This window comes from Physeter macrocephalus, chromosome 8, assembly GCF_002837175.3.
Source record: "Physeter macrocephalus isolate SW-GA chromosome 8, ASM283717v5, whole genome shotgun sequence".
In the NCBI taxonomy this organism is placed as follows: domain Eukaryota; kingdom Metazoa; phylum Chordata; class Mammalia; order Artiodactyla; family Physeteridae; genus Physeter; species Physeter macrocephalus.
In genome coordinates, this window is record NC_041221.1 from 129,879,395 (window position 1) to 129,899,081 (window position 19,687).

Below are 19,687 nucleotides of genomic sequence, written 5' to 3' on the forward strand. Positions count from 1 at the left end.
CACGGGCCCAGCCGCTCCGCGGCACGTGGGATCCTCCCAGACCGGGGCGCGAACCCGGTTCCCCTGCATCGGCAGGCGGACGCGCAACCACTGCGCCACCAGGGAAGCCCCAGCCTCCTTATTTTAAAGACAAAGAACCTGAGGTCCAAGATGGGGAGGGGCTTGGCTGAGGCCATGTGCCTTCGTGCCCGAGTGGGGGTTAGACCCCGAGCCCCAGCCCTGGGCTCTGTCCCCTCACCCTGCTCTCCATGAAAGGTCAACATGGCACAAGGGTGGGTAAGGTTTAGAGTTCTCCCTCTTTCTCCCCTCCCCTTCCTCCTTCCCTTCATTTCGTTTGAAGGTAAAACATTGAAAAGATTGCTATGAATTCTAAGAGAATTAGCTAAGTGGAAAATTCTCTCTTTCCAGTCTTGCTGAGAAAACCAGTGTACTGACTTAACTGACTAGCTGGGTAAGTTTTTAGTGAGTTAGAAAACAATAAAACAGGCAAATAGGAATCACCGTTCCACTTGCTTTCAGGGGCTCTGCAGGTCATTTTCACCAGTGCCTGTGGTTCCCAGTGTGGAGAGAGGTCCCTGACTGTGTGACACAGCCTCACCTGCCTCTGGTTCTGTGCTGAGAGGGGCTCCGGGCAGGAGGGCTCCTGCCACCAAAGACAGCTAGACGCCAGCCTCTCAGAAACTGGGAGCACCTAGGAGCACTGCATAAGTCCCAGTGGGAATCCTGGGGTGCTGGGCAGCCTGTCCTGAGAGCCAGACGAAGCAGGCCAGCGCCTCCTACACGGTGGCCCAGTGTTTGGAGTGGGCTACGTAGCACACATTCGCTCTGACCCCAATCTATCCTGTCTCCAGGAGGACTTTCTCTTCTGTACACTCTCACCTGGCACGCTTCTCTCACTCAAATCTGTAGGGGCCAGAAGGGGTCAAAGTCCCTGCAAGACCACAGACCCTGCAATAGCCTCCCAAGGTTTTTGGAAAATCAGTGGCTGGAAGAACCCACATGAGATGGAAAGCTTAGTAGAGCCCACGTGGGCTTTGCAGCTGTGGTTACACTGCAGGCTGAGCACCGGGCCTTGTCACAGTCAACAGTGCGACGTGAGGCTCAACAAGGCCTTGCTCCACAAATAACTGACTTCACCTGCAGAGCCCCTGAAAGCAAGTGGAACGGTGATTCCTATTTGCCTGTTTTACTGTTTTCTAACTCACAACCTGGAAGGTTCTGCTTGTGATTAGCTTGACCAAGGGGGCACACAGGAGCTTTCTCTGCTTCTGCGCGCCCATCATTTCACTGCTCCTATTGAGAGCTGACAGCGCTCTGGGGCCCTGCTGGCTTCTTTGCTTTTGCTTCTGTATTTCCCTATCTCCAGGCCTGGAGTTTGAGCAGGGAGGGGTGTGAGCAGCTAGCTGTCCAGGCGTGACGGAGTTTGTTCGCTGCTGGGTTGTCCAATATTAGCACAGCAACAGCCAGCCTAAAGCCCCGAGGCAGCTGTGGGTCTTAAGTTGGCCTTTGGGCCTCCAGAGCTGCATTTAACACTTTCCAGGGCCTCCTGCATTCTCTGCAGGTCTCCACTTTTGAAATTTGGAAACACCCCTTAGAAAACACCTTTTAAAGACACAGGCAGCGTCAAGGGACCACTGTCCCTGATTAGCAACTGCTGCTCTGACTTTCCTTCTGAGGATTCCTAAAGCCCATTGGCAGCAATCCCTCATTTTCCGGGCTCTGCCTTTGTTTTGCTCCCAGACTTACTGTGTGAGCATTTGTGCCTGACATTCAGGAAATTACTCTGAGTGCGTGTATGCGTGCATATACTAGATTGTAGGTAACATGGAAGTTCTTAAGGAAAACATATGAGGAAATATGATGGGTTTTAAAGGAGGAAATTTAGTGCTTAGCCCCGAAATTGCATGGTGCTTTCTGCTGCTTCTCAAACCGTCCCTCTGTCTACTTAGCTGGAGAATAAGTTACCTCAGGGGATTTGGACTCTCTGGTGGAGGGGTTCATAGGTAGGGTTTGGGTCCACAAATGCACATACACCCCACAGAGTGACTCGGGCTCTTTAACCCAGTGCCCACATGTGCCCGCTATTTTTGGAGCCATGTTATTAGACCATTTTTGATATACAAAAATGGCAATTTTGTATGGCCCAACCTAATATCTACAGATTGTTAGATAGATACAAATGTTAAAAACCCATTCATTTAGAAATGTACATGTAAACATACATTTACAGAAATCATGGTAGCTTTTTTATTCAGCATTTCCTCAAAGTGTACACTAAACCCCAACACCAGTATCAGTTATTGGAAAAAAAGTTTAAGGTCCAACTCTGACCAGGACCCGTGCCAAGAAGCTGGCTTCAGTGGAGGTTTCAAAATTGCTTTAAATGGAAACTTTCGTTTTAAAAATTCTAATTGTCTAATGTCCGTTAAAGACAGTAGTAAGTTTAAATCTGCCTCAAGTGTGCCACTTGATTTAAACATGGACTTCCCCTCTCCCATCTGATTTGGCCCGTGGACCCCACTTGTGGGGACAGCTTGATGTCTGGAAAAGCTGTTGGTGGCTTATGGAAAGATGGCCTGCTGTGCTTTGTGACCATGAGAGGGGTGGGATAGGGAGGGTGGGAGGGAGGGAGACGCAAGAGGGAAGAGATATGGGAACATATGTATATGTATAACTGATTCATTTTGTTGTAAAGGAGAAACTAACACACTATTGTAAAACAGTTATACTCCAATAAAGGTGTTAAAAAAAAAAAGATGGCCTGTTATGGAACCATGAACACACGTGATCACAGGCACGACACAGAATAAGAAAGCTTGGTACCTTCTTCTCGCCATAGAATGTTTGCAACTGCAGCATCAGAGAACGGTGAAAGCAGGAATGTGATGGAGCGAAGGAAAAAAAAGAAGAAAGCAACTTCAGAACCTTCCTTGTAGTGATTCAGTTCATGAACATACCGGTATCTAGTTCATCATGTTTAGAACCTGCACCACTCCTGGCCCCAGCAATACTGAGGGGGGACGCTGGACGTGGACAAATGCTTCCAGGGCTCAGGACCCTTTTGGTTCCTAATGAATCAGGTTCCAGGATCACAGAAGCTAATGGGACTCTCCTATTCTGTGGATGATAAAGAGCAAGCAACGTCTCTCCCAGACCTCCTGGACTACTTCCAGGAGCAACCTGGTTTTCTGCTAGGATTCTCCTTAGGAAGACCACCTGCAGTACTTCTGATTTTCTCCCTTGATGAGAAAGACTCAGCTTAGAGCCTTTGATCAAGGGAAAGGGACCATGTCCCACACCCATATCCATGAAATCAACCTTGCATGGTCTCTTGGGGAGTGGTAGCTACGAGGGAGAGCCTGCTTAGCACCCCTGGTGGGCAACAATCCCTGGAGTAAAGACAGGCGTGTGAGAGTGCACAGGCCAGTTCCCGGGCTGTGGATGGGCAGCAACAGCTGGTGCGTGGTTAGCATGAACACTTTTGTGGCTGAGGGACAGAGCAAGGAGGAGGCAGGACTGGGGATGTGATATGCGAGCTTCCTTGTGGTCCTGGGTTCTGTCTGCTGTCCAGAGAGTTTCCCTGTCTATGCCTCCAGAGTTGTCTATGTTTACAGGGAAGGTCTACCCACCTCTGGCCACCCTCTGTCTCCAGCTTTGAGCACAGAAGGATATGAGGGGGCTCATGATTGGTGGCTGTGGCCCTTGCCACCCAACATCCCCCAACCAGCTTAGTGAGGAGCTCAAAGGCAAGCGTGGACTCACGGGTCTTTCTAGCCGAGTCTTCGATGAAGAGGGAGGAAATATCTTCGTCCACGCCCACTTCATTTTTGGCAATGCAGGTATACGCCCCTGTGTCTTCATACCGAACACTGCCGATGTGGAGTTCGCTCCCATTGGCTGTGGAAGGGACAGTGCTCAGGGCGGCCTGTTCAGCTGGGACCTCCAGCCTTCCTCCCTTCTCCCTTCTATTGAGAGTGTTGAGGTTAAAAGCACAGCCCCTCAGCAGGGCTGAGGGCAGCCAGTACCCTGATACACACCCAGGAAGGGCTGGAACAGCAGAAATGAACTGCAGGTGACCTGGGACCTGATTGACAGCGTCTCATCATTGTGCTCAGAAAGATCTGTGTGAGTCCAGAGAGCAGGGAAACTGGGGGAGATATCTGTTTGCTCCCCGAACGTCTGACTTAGAAACAAATCACTCCTCTCCCTTCCATTCCTGGGGAGAGCGTCAGCTTGAACTTGATGGGAATAATGGCACAGAGACACCGAGTGGAGCTCTTACCTAAAAGGGAAAGCTGTTTCGACATCTGGGTTGAGACATCCATGCCATTTTTTAGCCAAGTGATTCTGGGCATAGGTATGCCCTCTGCGTGACATCTCAGGCTAGCTGCCACTCCGGGTTCCTGTGCCTGGGTCTCTGGATAGACACGGATGACGGGTGGCACTGTCGGTGAGAGTTAGTGCTGGTGAGAAAAGGTCTTCACCTGCCTCAGGCCTGTGGTCCAACTCTGAGACCCTGCCCAGAGGGCTGAACCGAGAGACAACTCTGGAGTTCTCTTTGTAACCAGCTTGCAGTCATCCTGCAGCAACTCAAGCCCTAAAAGAAAGGGCTATAAAATGGATTGCCGACAATAAACATGTCAGGCTTTGTACGCTGTCATTCATGGCTTTCATCATTATTCCAAATATGATCAGAGAGACGTCCAAATATTTAAGGCTGTTCAGCTGCTACACGTAAAGAGCAACAACTGCAAAAATTTATTTCTGAATGCATAAAATTCAGATATATTATTTCTCTTATCGGAAAGCCATTGGACAGGGGCTTAATTTCTTGCAGGAAGTGCTTCACAAAGTACTTATGGGCACTGACTGGCAGGGCTCCTAATTACATCACTGCTCTAGGGAAGACCATTGGTTTTCCAGTGGGTCACTTTGATTTTTCCACTTCTCATCCCCGGAACATGGGTGAAAGGCAAGTGTGCCCTCCTTGGCTCCTGACTCACCCATGGGTCCTGGCGGTCAAGTTCAGGGCTGGGGATGTGACCAGGTCCACTCATCAGATGAGCATCAGTACCCTCTACCCTCTGGCCTTTCCTACATGGGCTGTCTGTGGGGCAGGAAGGAGTGAGGACCGTCTGGAGGATCTTCCCTCCTACCCCTAGCTCTGGGCCCAGGAAATAAAATAATTATCATTTTCAGTGGAATTGGGGGCTCTTACTTATTCATGCATTTTTCTCTACATACTTCCAAAAAGGGTTTATGAGAGCTTCTGCAAAGGCACCTGGATATTAAACTAAACAACAACAATAACAAAAACCACATCATACACCTTTTGGAAAGTTGGGAGATGCATTCTTTGCCTTGAAGCCGGCAACTACATTTTCCCAGAGTTATCTGGACACTCCTATTGTCTGATAAAAGAAAGTGACCCAGGGCAAGTTCCCTGGTGGTCCAGTGGGTAAAACTCTGCGCTCCCAATGCAGGGGGTCTGGGTTCTATCCCTGGTCAGGGAACTAGATCCTGCATGCATGCTGCAACTAAGAGTTTGCATGCCGCAACTAAGAAGTCCACATGCCGCAACTGAGTCCGCATGCTGCAACTGAAAGATCCCGCATGCCACGACGCAAATCCCGCGTGCCACAACGAAGACCCAGCACAGCCTAAATAAATATTTTTAAAAAATAACTTAAAAAAAAAAAAGAAAGTGACCCAGTATGTTAGGAGAGAGATTTTTCTTGGGACTAGAGGTGGAACAAATTGACGCATATATAGAAGGAAGTGGTAATGTTGATCCTAGAACGTGAAGATTTCTAGTGATCTGTGCTTGGGTAGGCTGAGGACAAAAGAAAAATTCTATTACCTTATTGTGAGAAACAGATGCTGCAGGTCCTGTCAAAACCCAGGAGGCTGGTAATAATCTGATCAACTTAGCCTGAGTTTCAAGTCTTTCCTCTGGTTGACCTATGGGGCAAAGTAGGGGGCCAAGGACAAAGCCAAATGGATAGCTGGCAAAGGGCACAAACCCACCTTCAGAGTGGCCAGAGCTGTTTCCATAACATGAGCTCAGAGGCACCCATGACTAACCACACACAGACCAAACAATAATAAAATCTGAGTCATTTCCTTGGTTTCTCTTTGTTTGCAGTTCTGGGGGAGAGTCCCAAGGTGTGAGAGAAGGTCCTTGTCACGGGTCAGGCCACTTGGGATGGATGAAGTAAAAGGGGCTCTAGCTAAGGCGTATCTGGAGGACTGCTTAGAATACAGAAGTGGATCTCTCTTCTCTGATTCCCCTTGGTTCAAAGAGGGAAGAAATAGTAATTTATCTAGGAAAACTTCCTATACCCTGAATTTGGTAAAGAGAGGAATGGGGATCAAGTTGAAGAGACAGCAGAGTTTTGTTCAAGAGGCTATGATTCAAAAGTACAGAGATAGAGCTGGGGGACCTAGGAACACTGGACTGGTGGGGAGTTGGAGAAGGAGGTAGAGCAGCCCGGGTTCTAGAATGTGGGAGGCCAGGACCTGGGAGTGAATAACCTTAGGCTCCTGCTAGATCACCATTTATTTATATAAGCCTGCCAAGCAACCACATAGTAAACTTAAAGAAGGTGAGGGAAGAATCAATAGAGATAGAAGCAGAAAGGAATGAATCAATTTGCCTAAAAATAGTGGAACTGATAAATCTGAGACCTGGATGTTCATGAAAATGAATAAAATAGCCAAATTTCTGGCAAGTTTGTTTAGTGAAAAAAAATAAAGAACACAGAGGAGATTAAAAAATATGGAAGTACTCTGTTCAAGTATAGGTAATAAACATGAAACTCTCAATAAAATGAATCACTTAAAAGGAAACTTTAAAGTATTGACATGGAATCAAGAAGAGAACATTTAGAACATTTTAAAGCACTACTTTTCAGTATGCAGTTTATAAGTTCTAGAGATCTGTTATACAATATAGGGCCTATAATCAGCAATATTATGTTGTGCACTTAAACATCTATTAAGAGGGTAGATCTCATGTTAAGTGTTCTCACCACAAAAACGAACAACAGAGAAAAACAAAGGGACACAAGGAAACTTGTGAAGGTGATGGGTATGTCTGTTACCTTGATTGTGGTGGTGGTATCCTAAGCGTATACATGTACAAATTCATCAAATTGTATAGATTAAATATGTGCAGTTTTTTTGTATATAAATTATACCTCTATAAAGCTGTTTTTTTTTCTTTTTCCCTGCTGTCTCAATTATCCTTTATTTGTAGTTTACCTTGAATTACTCTGGTAACCTATTCAGGATTTTTTTTTCTTCAATTCATGGTGTCTCAGCACACCTACGTCACCAGCTCCTTTACAAAGAAAGTCCATAAAGCTGTTTTTAAAAAGGCACTACTAACTCCCAAAGAATCCTGATTAGTTTCATAGGGAGGTTCTTTTGTACATTTCAGGAACAGATAATTCCTAGAGCATACAGCAGAGATGTCCCAAATTTTATAATGAAGCTGTATAACCTGGACACAGAAACCTGCCAAAGAGACCACAAAATAGATGATTACAGACCTAACTCACTCAGCACTAGATATACTGAAATCCCAAGTAAAATATTAGCAAATCAGGATTCTGGACAAGATGGTAGAATAGAAGGACTTATGCTCACCTCCTCTCACAAAAACACCAAAATCACAACTAACTGTTGAACATCCATCGACAGAAAAGACTGGAACCTATCAAAAAAGATATTTTATGTCCAAAGACAAAGAAGAAGCCACAAAGAGACAGTAGGAGGGGAGCTTTTGCGATATAATCAAATTCCATACCTGCCGGTGGGTGACACACAAACTGGAAAATAATTATATCACAGAGGTTCCCCCACAGGAGTGAGAGTTCTGAGTCCCATGTTAGGCTCCCCATCCTGAGGGTCTGGCATCATGAGGAGGAACCCCCAGAGCATTTGACTTTGAAGGCCGGTAGGGCTTGAGTGCAGGAGCTCCACAGGACTGGGGGAAACAAAGACTCCACTCTTGGAGGATGCACACAAGATTTCACATGCACTGGGACCCAGCACAAAGCAGTGACTCCATAGGACCCTGGGCTAGACCTACCTGAGGGTCTTGGAGGGTCTCATGGGGAGGCAGTGGTTGGCTATGGCTCACTGTGGGGGCAAGGACACTGGTGGTGGAGGGCTCAGAATACTGATCATTGTGAGCTCTCCATTTTGGCAATGAGACCTGGCCCCACCCTGCAGCCTGCAGACTCCACTGTGGGATGCTTCTGGCCAAACAACCGGCAGGGTGGGAATCCAGCCCCACCCATCAGCAGACAGGCTTCCTAAAGTTGTACTGAGCTTACAGCTGCCTCTAAACACAACACTTGACATGGCTCTGCCCAAGAGAGGGACAAAACCCAGCTCCACCCACCAGAGGGCAGGCAACAGTCCTTCCCATCAGGAATCCTGCACAAGCAGCAGGACCAACCTCACCTACCATGGGGCAGACATCAGAAGCAAGAACTATGATCCTGCAGCCTGTGGAAAGGAGACCACAAACATAGAAATTTAGACAAAATGAGATGGCAGAGGAATATGCCCCAGACGAAGGAACAAGATAAAAACCCAGAAGAACAACTAAGTGAAGTGGAGATAGGCAATCTACCTGAAAAAAAGAATTCAGAATAATAATAGTAAAGATGATCCAAGATCTCAGAAAAAGAATGGAGGCACAGACTGAGAAGATACAAAAAATGTTTAACAAAGACCTAGAAGAATAAAAGAACAAAGAATAAGGCAGAAGGATGGTAAGTGAGCTGGAAGACAGAATGGTGGAAATCATTACTGTGGGACAGAATAAAGAAAAAAGAATGAAAAGAAATGAGAACAATCTAAGAGACCTCTGGGACAACATTAAATGCACCAACATTCACCTTATAGAGGTCCCAGAAGGAGAAGAGAGAGAGAAAGGACCTGAGAAAATATTTGAAGAGATAATAGCTGAAAACGTCCCTAACATGGTAAAGGAAACAGTCACCCAAGTCCAGGAAGTGCAGAGAGTCCCAGGCAGGATAAAACCAAGGAGTAACACACCAAGACACATAGTAATCAAACTGACAAAAATTAAAGACAAAGAAAAAATATTAAAATCAACAAAGAAAAAGCAACAAATAACATACAAGGGAATTCCCACAGGTTATCAGCTGATTTTTCAGCAGAAACTCTGCAGGCCAGAAGGGAGTTGCATGATATATTTAAAATGATGAAAGGGAAAAACTTACAGCCAAGAATACTCTACCCAGAAAGGCTCTCATTCAAATTCGACAGAGAATTGAAAACCTATACAGATAAGCAAAAGCTAAGAGAATTCAGCGCCACCAGCCCAGCTTTGCAACAAATGCTAAAGGAACTTCTGTAGGCTGAAAAGAAAAGGACACACTAGAAACAAGAAATGAGAAAGCTCACCAGTAAAGTCAAACATATAGTAAAGGAAGGAAATCATCTGCACACAAATATGATATCAAAACCAGCAATTGTGAGAAAAGGAGAGTACAAATGCAGGATATTGGAAATTAAGAGACCAACAACTTAAAATAATCTTGTATATGTATAGACTGCTATATCAAAACCTTATGGGAACCACAAACCAAAACTCTACATTAGATACATACAAAAAAACCAAAAAGTAGTCCAAATACAACACTAAAGAGAGTCGTGGAATCCCAAGAGAAGAGAACAAAGAGGAAGGGAAGAAAAAAGTCCTTCAAAAAGAAATCCAAAACAATTAACAAAATGGCTCTAAGAACATATATATTGATGATCACCTTAAACATAAATGGATTAAATACTCCAACCAAAAGACACAGACTGGTTAAATGGATACAAAAACAAGGCCCGTATATATTGCTGCCTACAAGAGACCCACTTCAGATCTAGGGACACATACAAACTGAAAGTGAGGGGATGGAAAAACGTATTCCATGTAAATGGAAATCAAAAGAAAGCTGGAGTAGCAATATTCATATCAGACAAAATAGACTTTAAAATAAAGACTGTTACAAGAGACAAAGAAGGACACTACATAATGATCAAGAGACCAATTCAAGAAGAATATATAACAATTGTAAATATATATGTACCCAACAAGGAGCACCCCAATATATAAGGCAAATACTAACAGCCATAAAAGAAGAAATTGACAGTAACACAATAGTAGTGGGGGACTAACAAAGAAACATAAACATGTGGAAGCTAAACAATATGTTACTAAACAACCAATGGATCACTGAAGAAATCAAAGAGGAAATAAAAAAATACCTAGAGGCAAATGAAAATGAAAGCACAATGATCCAAAACCTATGGGACGTGGCAAAAGCAGTTCTAAGACTGAAGTTTATAGCAATGCAATCTTATTTCAGCAAACAAGAAAAATCCCAAATAAACAACGTAACCTTACACCTAAAGCAACTAGAGAAAGAAGAACAAAGAAAACCCAAAGTTAGTAGAAGGAAAAAAAATCATAAAGATCACAGTAGAAATAAATGAAACAGAGGCAAGGAAAACAATAGAAAAGATCAATGAAACTAAAAGCTGGTTCTTTAAAAAGATAAACAAAACTGATAAACCTTTAGCCAGACTCATCAAGAAAAGCAGGGAGAGGGCTCTAATCAATAAAACTAGAAATGAAAAAGGAGAAGTTACAATGGACATGACAGAAACACTAAGGAAGAAACGGACAAATTCTTAGAAAGGTACAATCTCCCAAGACTGAACCAAGAAGAAGTAGAAAATATGAACAGACCAATCACAAGTTCTGAAATTGAAACTGTGATTAAAAAACTCCCAAAAAACAAATGTCCAGGACCAGATGGTTTCACAGGCAAATTCTATCACACTCTTTAGAGAAGAGTTAACACTTATCTTTCCGAAACTATTCCAAAAAATCGCAGAGGAAGGAACACTCTCAAACTCATTCTATGAGGTCACCATCACCCTGTTACCAAAATCAGACAGATACCAAAAAACAAAAATTACAGGCCAATATCATTGATCAACATAGACACAAAAATCCTCAACAGAATACTAGCAATCCAAATCCAACAATACATTAAAAGGATCATATACCATGATCAAGTGGGTTTTATCATAGGGATGCAAGGATTTTTCAATATCCACAAATCAGTGTGATACACCACATCAACAAATTAAAGAATAAAAACCATATGATTGTCTCAATAGATGCAGAAAAAGCTTTTGACAAAATTCAACACCCATTTATGATAAAAACTCTCCATAAAGTGTGCATAGAGGGAACATACTTCATCATAATAAAGGCCATATATGACAAACCCACAGCTAACATCATTCTCATCAGTGAAAAGCTAAAAGCATTTCCTCTAAGATCAGGAACAGACAAAGATGTCCACTGTCACCACTTTTATTCAACATAGGTGTTGAAGTTCTAGGCACGGCAATCAGAGAAGAAAAAGAAATAAAAGGAATTCAAATTAGAAAAGAAGTAAAACTCTCACTGCAGATGACATGATATAATACATACAAAATCCTAAGGGTGCTACCAGAAAACTACTAGAGCTCATCAATGAATGTGATAAAGTTGCAGGATGCAAAATTAATACACAGAAATCTCTTGCATTCCTATAAATGAACAATGAAAGATCAGAAAGAGAAATTAATGAAACAATCCCATTTACCATTGCATCAAAAAGAGTAAAATACCTAGGAATAAACCTACCTAAGGTGACAAAAGACCTGTACTCTGAAAACTATAAGATGCTGACGAAAGAAATCGAAGATGACACAAACAGATGGAGAGATATACCACGTTCTTGGATTAGAAGAGTCAGTAATAGCCAAAGCAATCTTGAGAAAGAAAAATGGAGCTGGAGGAATAAGACTCCTTGACTTCAGACTATACTACAAAGTTACAGTCATCAAAATAATATGGTACTGGCACAAAAACAGAAGTACAGATCAATGGAACAGGACAGAAAGCCCAGAAATAAACCCATGCACCTATGGTCAATTAGTCTACGACAAAGAAGGAAATACTATACAATGGAGGAAAGACTGTCTCTTCAATAAATGGTGCTGGGAAAACTAGATAGCTACATGTAAAAAGATGAAATTAGAACATTCTTTAACACCATACACAAAAATAAACTCAAAATGGATTAAAGACCTAAATGTAAGACCGGATACTATAAAACTCCTAGAGAAAACATAGGCAGAACACTCTTTGACATAAATCGCAGCCATATGGTTTTCAAGCCATCTCCTGGAGTAATAGAAATAAAAACAGAAATAAACAAGTGGGACCTAATTAAACTCAAAAGCTTTTGCACAGCAAAGGAAACTATAAACAAAATGAAAAGACAACCCACAGAATGGGAGAAAATATTTGCAAATGACATGATTAACAAGGGATTAATATCTGAAAGTTACAAACAGCTCATGCATCTCAATATTAAAAAAACAAACGACCCAATCAAAAAATGGGCAGAAAACCTAAATAGACATTTCTCCAAAGAAAAGATACAGATGGCCAAGAGGCACATGAAAAGATGCTCAACATTGTTAATTATTAGAGAAATGTAAACCAAAACTACAATGATATATCACCTCACACCAGTCAGAATGGCCATCATCACAAAGTCTACAAGCAATAAATGCTGGAGAGGGTGTGGAGAGAGGGGAACCCTCCCCTACACTGTTGGTGGGAATGTAAATTGGTACAACCACTGCAGAGAACAGTATGGAGGTTCCTTAAAAAACTAAAAATAGAGTTACCATATGATCCAGCCATCTCACTCCTGGGCATATATCCAGAGAAAAACATGATTCGGAAGGATACATGCACCCTGATGTTCACTGCAGCACTGTTTACAATAGCCAAGACATGTAAGCAATGTAAATGTCCACTGACAGATTAATGGTTAAAGAAGATGTGGTACATTTATATAATGGAATATTACCAGCCATTAAAAAGAATGAAATAATGCCACTTGCAGCAACATGGATGGACCTGGAGATTATCATACTAAGTGAAGCAAGTCAGACAAAGACAAATATCACATAATATCACTTATATGAGGAATCTATAAAAATGATACAAATGAACTTATTTACAAAATAGAAACAGTCTCACAGACTTAGAAAACAGATTTATGGTTACCAAAGGATAAAGGTTGGGGGGAGGGATAAATTCGGAGTCTGGGATTGACATATACGCACTACTATGTATAAAACAGATAATCAACAAGGCTCTACTGTATAGCACAGGGAACTCTACACAATTTTCTGTAATAACCTAAATAGGAAAATAATTTGAAAAAGAATAGATACATGTATATGTATAACTGAATCACTTTGCTGTACACCTGAAACTAACACAACACTGTTAATCAAGGTACTCCAATATAAAATAAAAATTAAGAAAAAATTGATGGACCTAGAGATCATCATGCTAAGCGAATAAGTCAGAGAAAGACAAATATCATATGATATCATTTATATGTGGAATCTAAAAAAAAAGATACTGATGAACTTATTTGTAAAACAGACTCACAGACTTCGAAATGTGGAATCCAAAAAAAAAAATGATAGAAATGAATTTATTTGCAAAACAGAAACAGACTCACAGACTTTGAAAGCAGACCTGTGGTTGCGGGCAGGAGGAAATGTGGTGGGGGGGAGGAATAAATCAGGAGTTTGGGATTAACATGTACACACTACTATATGTAAAATAGATAATCAACAGGGACCTACTGTATAGCAAGCACAGGGAACTCTACTCCATTTCTGTAATAACCTATATGGGAAAAGAATCTGAAAAAGAATGGATATATGTATATGTGTAACTGAATCACTTAGCTGTACAGCTGAAACTAACACAACATTGTAAATCAACTATACTCCAATATAAAACAAAAATTAAATTAAAAAAACACAAAAAACAAATACCCACATAAAAATATTAGCAAATCAAACCTAGCATGGTATTATTGGGTTGGCCCAAAAGGTTGTTCAGGTTTTTCCATAGTATGTTAAAACTGACCGAACTTTTGGGCCAACCCAATAAAAATTTAAAAAACACATAAAAAACAAATACACACATAAAAATATTAGCAAATCAAACCTAGCATGGTGTTATTGGGTAAGATGTATTATTTTCCGTAAGATGTTACAGAAAAACCTCACGACCTTTTTGGCCAACCCAATAAAAGAACATACTGTGACCAAGTATAATACGTTTCAATGACTAACTATTAGGAAATCTATAATTAATCATATGCAAGTCAAAGGCAGTCAAAAAAGAAAAACCGTTTGATTCTCTTGCTAGACACTAAAAGGCCTTTGAAAAAAATTCAAAATCCATTTCTTGAGGGAAAAAACCTCAATAAAATAGGAACAGAATAATATTTTCTTCCTACAATGAAGAATACCTCTATAAAAAGTGGGACCAGCACCAATCTTTTCAGAATGGTGAAACATCAAGTGGGGAAAAAACAAAAAGGAAAGAGGAAAGGAGGCAATATCAGACTCTCAACATTCTGCCAGATGTTACTGTCAATAGAAGGCAAGAAATGAGAGGGATAAATATTAAAGAGCTGGAGAAAAATGATACTTTACCTGGATATGCTCCAGATAACGAACCAAAAGTGTAAAGTTTAATAAGCGAGTACCATAAAGGGGCCAGTACCCAGACAAACAAAATTAATAGCTCACTTATGTACCAGTAGCGGCCAGATAGAAAACACAGTGGACCGAAATGAATGAAACTATAACATCTCACTGAAGACATATAGAAAGACTTGAAAAATTAGAGAGAGATGATCTTGGATAGGAAGACTTATTGTTGTTAAGAAACAAGATACTCCAAATTATGCCAAACATTTAATCTCATTCCAGTTAAAATCAATTGGTGGGATCTTGACAAAATAATTCTCAAATTTAGCTAGAAGAAAGAATGTGAAAGAACAGCAGAAGAAATTTTGAGAAACAAGAGTGATGACTGTCATTTTTCCATACCAGTTATTACAAAGTATTTCAAGTATTACAATAGCAAATAGGGGGAGGGGGAAAGGCAGTGTGGGGAGGAGAGGGGAGGGGAGGCACTTCCCAACTTTGAGTCCAGCAGCACATTAATGGTCTTTATAGAGTTTACAAAGTTCTGTCAACTCAATATTGTGCAGTCAACATTTAATACATCCCAACCAAGTGTCAGGCATTACACACAGAGCAGTGAATAAGATCGACCCAGTCCCCGGCCTCATGAAGCTTTCTGTCAGGGGGAAGATGAGTAACATAACTGCAAGTGTGATGAGGATTACCAGAAGGGAGCTTTGGGGACATAGGGACAGGGGTCTGGGAAGACTTATCAGAATAGAGCACTTGGATCTACTCTCTCCACCTCACAAAGGAAATACCAACCTTCCTTATGCCTGTGGGGCCTACCCCTTTATTGATAGTAGGTTTGTCCAGTGAACTGGTGGTTTGTGGTCCAGTCTCCTCAGTGAGGTGCCCAGTGGCCAGCACAAGCCTTGAAGACTAGCCTTTGCCTCTGCCCTGCCCTTTGATGGGAATCTGTGGACCCAGGAACCTGTCACACTTGAGTGTGTATCTGCATCCCCTGGCTGGAGCGGGGGCTCTTGTTAAAACAATGTTGGGCCCACCCCACAGTGTCTGATTCCGGAGGTCTTGGTTGGGGCTGGGGGATTTGCTTTTACCTGTCAGGTTCCAGGTGAGACCCTGGGTCAGCCCTGACTTGGAAGCTCTTGCAGACTGATTGAACTGAAATAGGTGGCGCTGTTCTACAACAAGATGAAAGCTGACTGAAAGTCAAGGGAGTGGAACCATCCATTCACTTAAAAACAAAGGACTATCTGCTGGGCAAAGACACCTTGGCCTCCAGTGGCAGGGGTTAGAAGACAGCTCACGTATGCTGAGAGAGAGGAAACCCTGGCTGGCCTGGAGGTCTCCGGGAGCCGAAGTCATCCTGGGGGCTACGAGCACTCCTCCTCAGACCTCCATCCCTCCATCAGCAGGACTAAAGATGGGCCTCAGAACCCCGCGTCCTCCCCCTCCCAGTGGCCCCTGTCCCCAGTCTCCTTGTCTCCAACTGAGGACCATCAGGACCCCTTCCCTCATGCCCTTGATTTGGGATCCTGTCAGTCTACAAGAGCGTAGGCCACTGGGGCATCCATCATCCCCCAAACCTTCTGCTGTGCCTTCTAGAACTCATGTTCTGCCGTCAGCAAAATGTCCTCTATCCTTAAACTCCTCTGTGAGTGTTCCTCACCTTCTTGCTCAGATGGAAACCTGGTGACACTCCTTCTCTTGCAGCCTTTTAAGTGGATGTGGCTCTCTCTCCCCACACTCCTCCCCCCACCCCATCCCCTACCGTATGGGCTGGGAGGTGGGGCAGGTGTTGCCACCGCCAGACCATCCTCCCTCAGCGGCCATGGCTCACGGGCACAGCCGCTCCGCGGCACGTGGGATCCTCCCGGACCGGGGCACGAACCCGCGTCCCCTGCATCGGCAGGCGGGCTCTCAACCCCTGCGCCACCAGGGAAGCCCCAGGACCCAGTTTTGAGTTTCCTGTCCCGCGAGCCTCATTCCTAGATTCCATCCCCTCACGTCCTGTCCAGGACGTCGCTCTAGCACTTCTCTCTCCCTCCTGCATCAGTTTCCGCCTTTTTACTGGATCTTTCCTATTAGTCCATAAAACACTTTTAATTTCCATCTTGGGAAAAAAACCCCAAACCTCTTTACCCCAGCTTCTCTCCCCAACTCTGCCCCGTTTTTCTTCTTGGAAACACCCTGGAGAGTTGTCCATATTTGGTGGCTCTCACATCTCCTCCCCATCCCCCCGGAGCCAGCTCCAGGCAGACCTTTCCCCACCACGTATGGAAATGGCTCTGCTCTGGACCACAGTGCCCCGCCCCCCATACACTGACCCTGACCCAATGGCCAGTTCTCTTTCCTCACCTTCCCTGACCTGCCGGTGGCATTCACCACAGCTGATCACTCCTCCTCCTTGGCCCCAGACACCACTTGGCCCCAGACACCATACTCCTAGTTTTCCTGTCTCTGTGGCTTCTTCTCTGCCTTCCTTGCTGCTTTTTCTCATCCCCCAGGCTCTCAGTGCTGTCGTGCTCAGCTGCTGGACATTCTCTGTCTGCACTCCTTCAGCATCTATTCTGGTCTATTGACTTTAAATACCAGCCACCCTGTGAGGCATCGGAAATTTATACCTCCACTCAAGCCTCTTCCTTCAACACCAGACGTAGATACCCCATGGGCTGCACGACATCACACGTTTATCATGTCCCCACGAGCTCCTGATCTTTCTTCTCCAAGCCTGCTCCTCCAAGATCTTCTCCTCTCAGTGAATGGCCTCTACTTTTCCAGGTGCTCAGACCAAGATCCTTTGGAGGCATACCTGACTTTCCCACCAAGTGGACACAAATATCATCTTTTCAGTACGGCCTTTACTTGCCATCATACCTAAAGCTTCCACCTTTTATCTGAGTCTCCTTATCCCCTCCTGTTTTAAAGTTTTCCTCCTTAGTATTTTCCACCCTCTGAATTGCTCCTTGAGGATGGGGATTTTGGTCTGTCCACTGCTGTGTCTTCAGTGCTCAGCCTGGTGAGTGGCATGGAGAGAACCTCAGTAAATGCTTATTGAATGAATGATGATGACAGTGAAGGATGAGCTGGTGTTGGCAGCAAGGCAGGGCAGAGGGGGGAGAGGCGGGTGGGAGGGAGGATTCTTAGCCAAAGGAACAGCAGTGCAGGGCAGTGGAGTCAAGAAGGCAGGGCGGGCACGGCAGAGAGAGAGAGAAGTTCACAGGGCAGGGGCACGTGGGAGGGGCGGGGCAGGGCCTGGGTCCCAGTGCGCGTGCGTGTGTTCCTCTGTGAGCATGCACGGTGGACTCCCGGGGATGGAAGCTGCTGCTGCCCCTCCGTGAACCAGTGGCTTGGGCCTCCCCTCCTATGGTTCCTGAGGGATTGGCGTGGAGGAAGCCAAAGAAGCACAGCCCAGTCAGCAGCAATGGGAGGGGGCCCTGCAGACAGCCCCAGACCCCTGGCTAGATCGGTGCCAGTAGCCTCCTGGATCTTCCCAGCTCCATGCCTGGCACGAGCGGGCCTGTGACATGGAAGGCAAACCCTGGAGTACCAAGGAGCTCCACCGAGAAGCCCGTTTTGCCCTGACCTGACCTTTGCTAAGTTGAAAACTGGCAATAGGATGTTAGAGGGAAAAAAATAATCATCCCTTTTGGAAGAGTTTGAGAAGGATAGGTGTTAGCTCTTCTCTAAATGTTTGACAGAATTCGCCTGTGAAGCCATCTGGTCCTGGGCTTTTGTTTGTTGGAAGATTTTTAATCACATTTTCAATTTCAGTGCTTGTGATTGGTCTGTTCAAATTTTCTATTTCTTCCTGGTTCAGTCTCAGCAGGTTGTGAATTTCTAAGAAATTGTCCATTTTTTCCAGGTTGTCCATTTTATTGGCATACAGTTGCTTGTAGTAATCTCTAATAATCTTTAGTATTTCTGCAGTGTCTGTTGTTACTTCTCCTTTTTCATTTCTAATTCTATAGATTTGAGTCTTCTTGGAACACTCCCAAACTCATTCTATGAGGCCACCATCACCCTGATACCAAAACCAGACAAAGACGTCACAAAGAAAGAAAACTACAGGCCAATATCACTGATGAACATAGATGCAAAAATCCTCAACAAAATACTAGCAAACAGAATCCAACAGCACATTAAAAGGATCATACACCATGATCAAGTGGGGTTTATCCCAGGAATGCAAGGATTCTTCAATATACACAAATCAAACAACTTGATACACCATATAACAAACTGAAGAAGAACAACTATATGATCATCTCAATAGATGCAGAGAAAGCTTTTGACAAAATTCAACACCCATTTATGATAAAAACCCTGCAGAAAGTAGGCATAGAGGGAACTTTCCTCAACATAATAAAGGCCATATATGACAAACCCACAGCCAGCATTGTTCTCAATGGTGAAAAACTGAAACCATTTCCACTAAGATCAGGAACAAGACAAGGTTGCCCACTCTCACCACTCTTATTCAACATAGTTTTGGAAGTACTAGCCACAGCAATCAGAGAAGAAAAAGAAATAAAAGGAATCCAAATAGGAAAAGAAGAAGTAAAGCTGTCACTATTTGCAGATGACATGATATTATACATAGAGAATCCTAAGGATGCTACCAGAAAACTACTAGAGCTAATCAATGAATTTGGCAAAGTAGCAGGATACAAAATTAATGCACAGAAATCTCTGGCATTCTTATACACTAATGATGAAAAATCTGAGAGTGAAATTAAGAAAACACTCCCATTTACCATTGCAACAAAAAGAATAAAATATCTAGGAATAAACCTACCTAAGGAGACAAAAAACTTGTATGCAGAAAACTATAAGACACTGATGAAAGAAATTAAAGATGATACAAATAGGTGGAGAAATATACCATGTTCTTGGATTGGAAGAATCAACATTGTGAAAATGACTCTACTACCCAAAGCAATCTACAGATTCAATGCAATCCCTATCAAACTACCACTAGCATTTTTTACAGAACTAGAAAAAAAAATTTCACAATTTGTATGGAAACACAAAAGACCCCAAATAGCAAAAGCAATCT

At 43.4% G+C, this 19,687-nt stretch overlaps 1 protein-coding gene across 1 annotated transcript in view; it reads right to left on the minus strand.

Moving 5' to 3' along the window:
- Window positions 1-19,687, minus strand: part of FSTL4 (follistatin like 4) — a 630,434-nt gene that overhangs the window by 26,801 nt on the left and 583,946 nt on the right. The window contains exons 10-12 of the mRNA XM_024124790.3: window positions 4,283-4,444; window positions 3,763-3,897; window positions 2,824-2,850 (exon numbers count right to left, since the gene is read on the minus strand). Coding sequence (XP_023980558.2) covers window positions 2,824-2,850; window positions 3,763-3,897; window positions 4,283-4,444 — 324 coding nt within the window. The remainder of the gene's footprint in view (window positions 1-2,823; window positions 2,851-3,762; window positions 3,898-4,282; window positions 4,445-19,687) is intronic.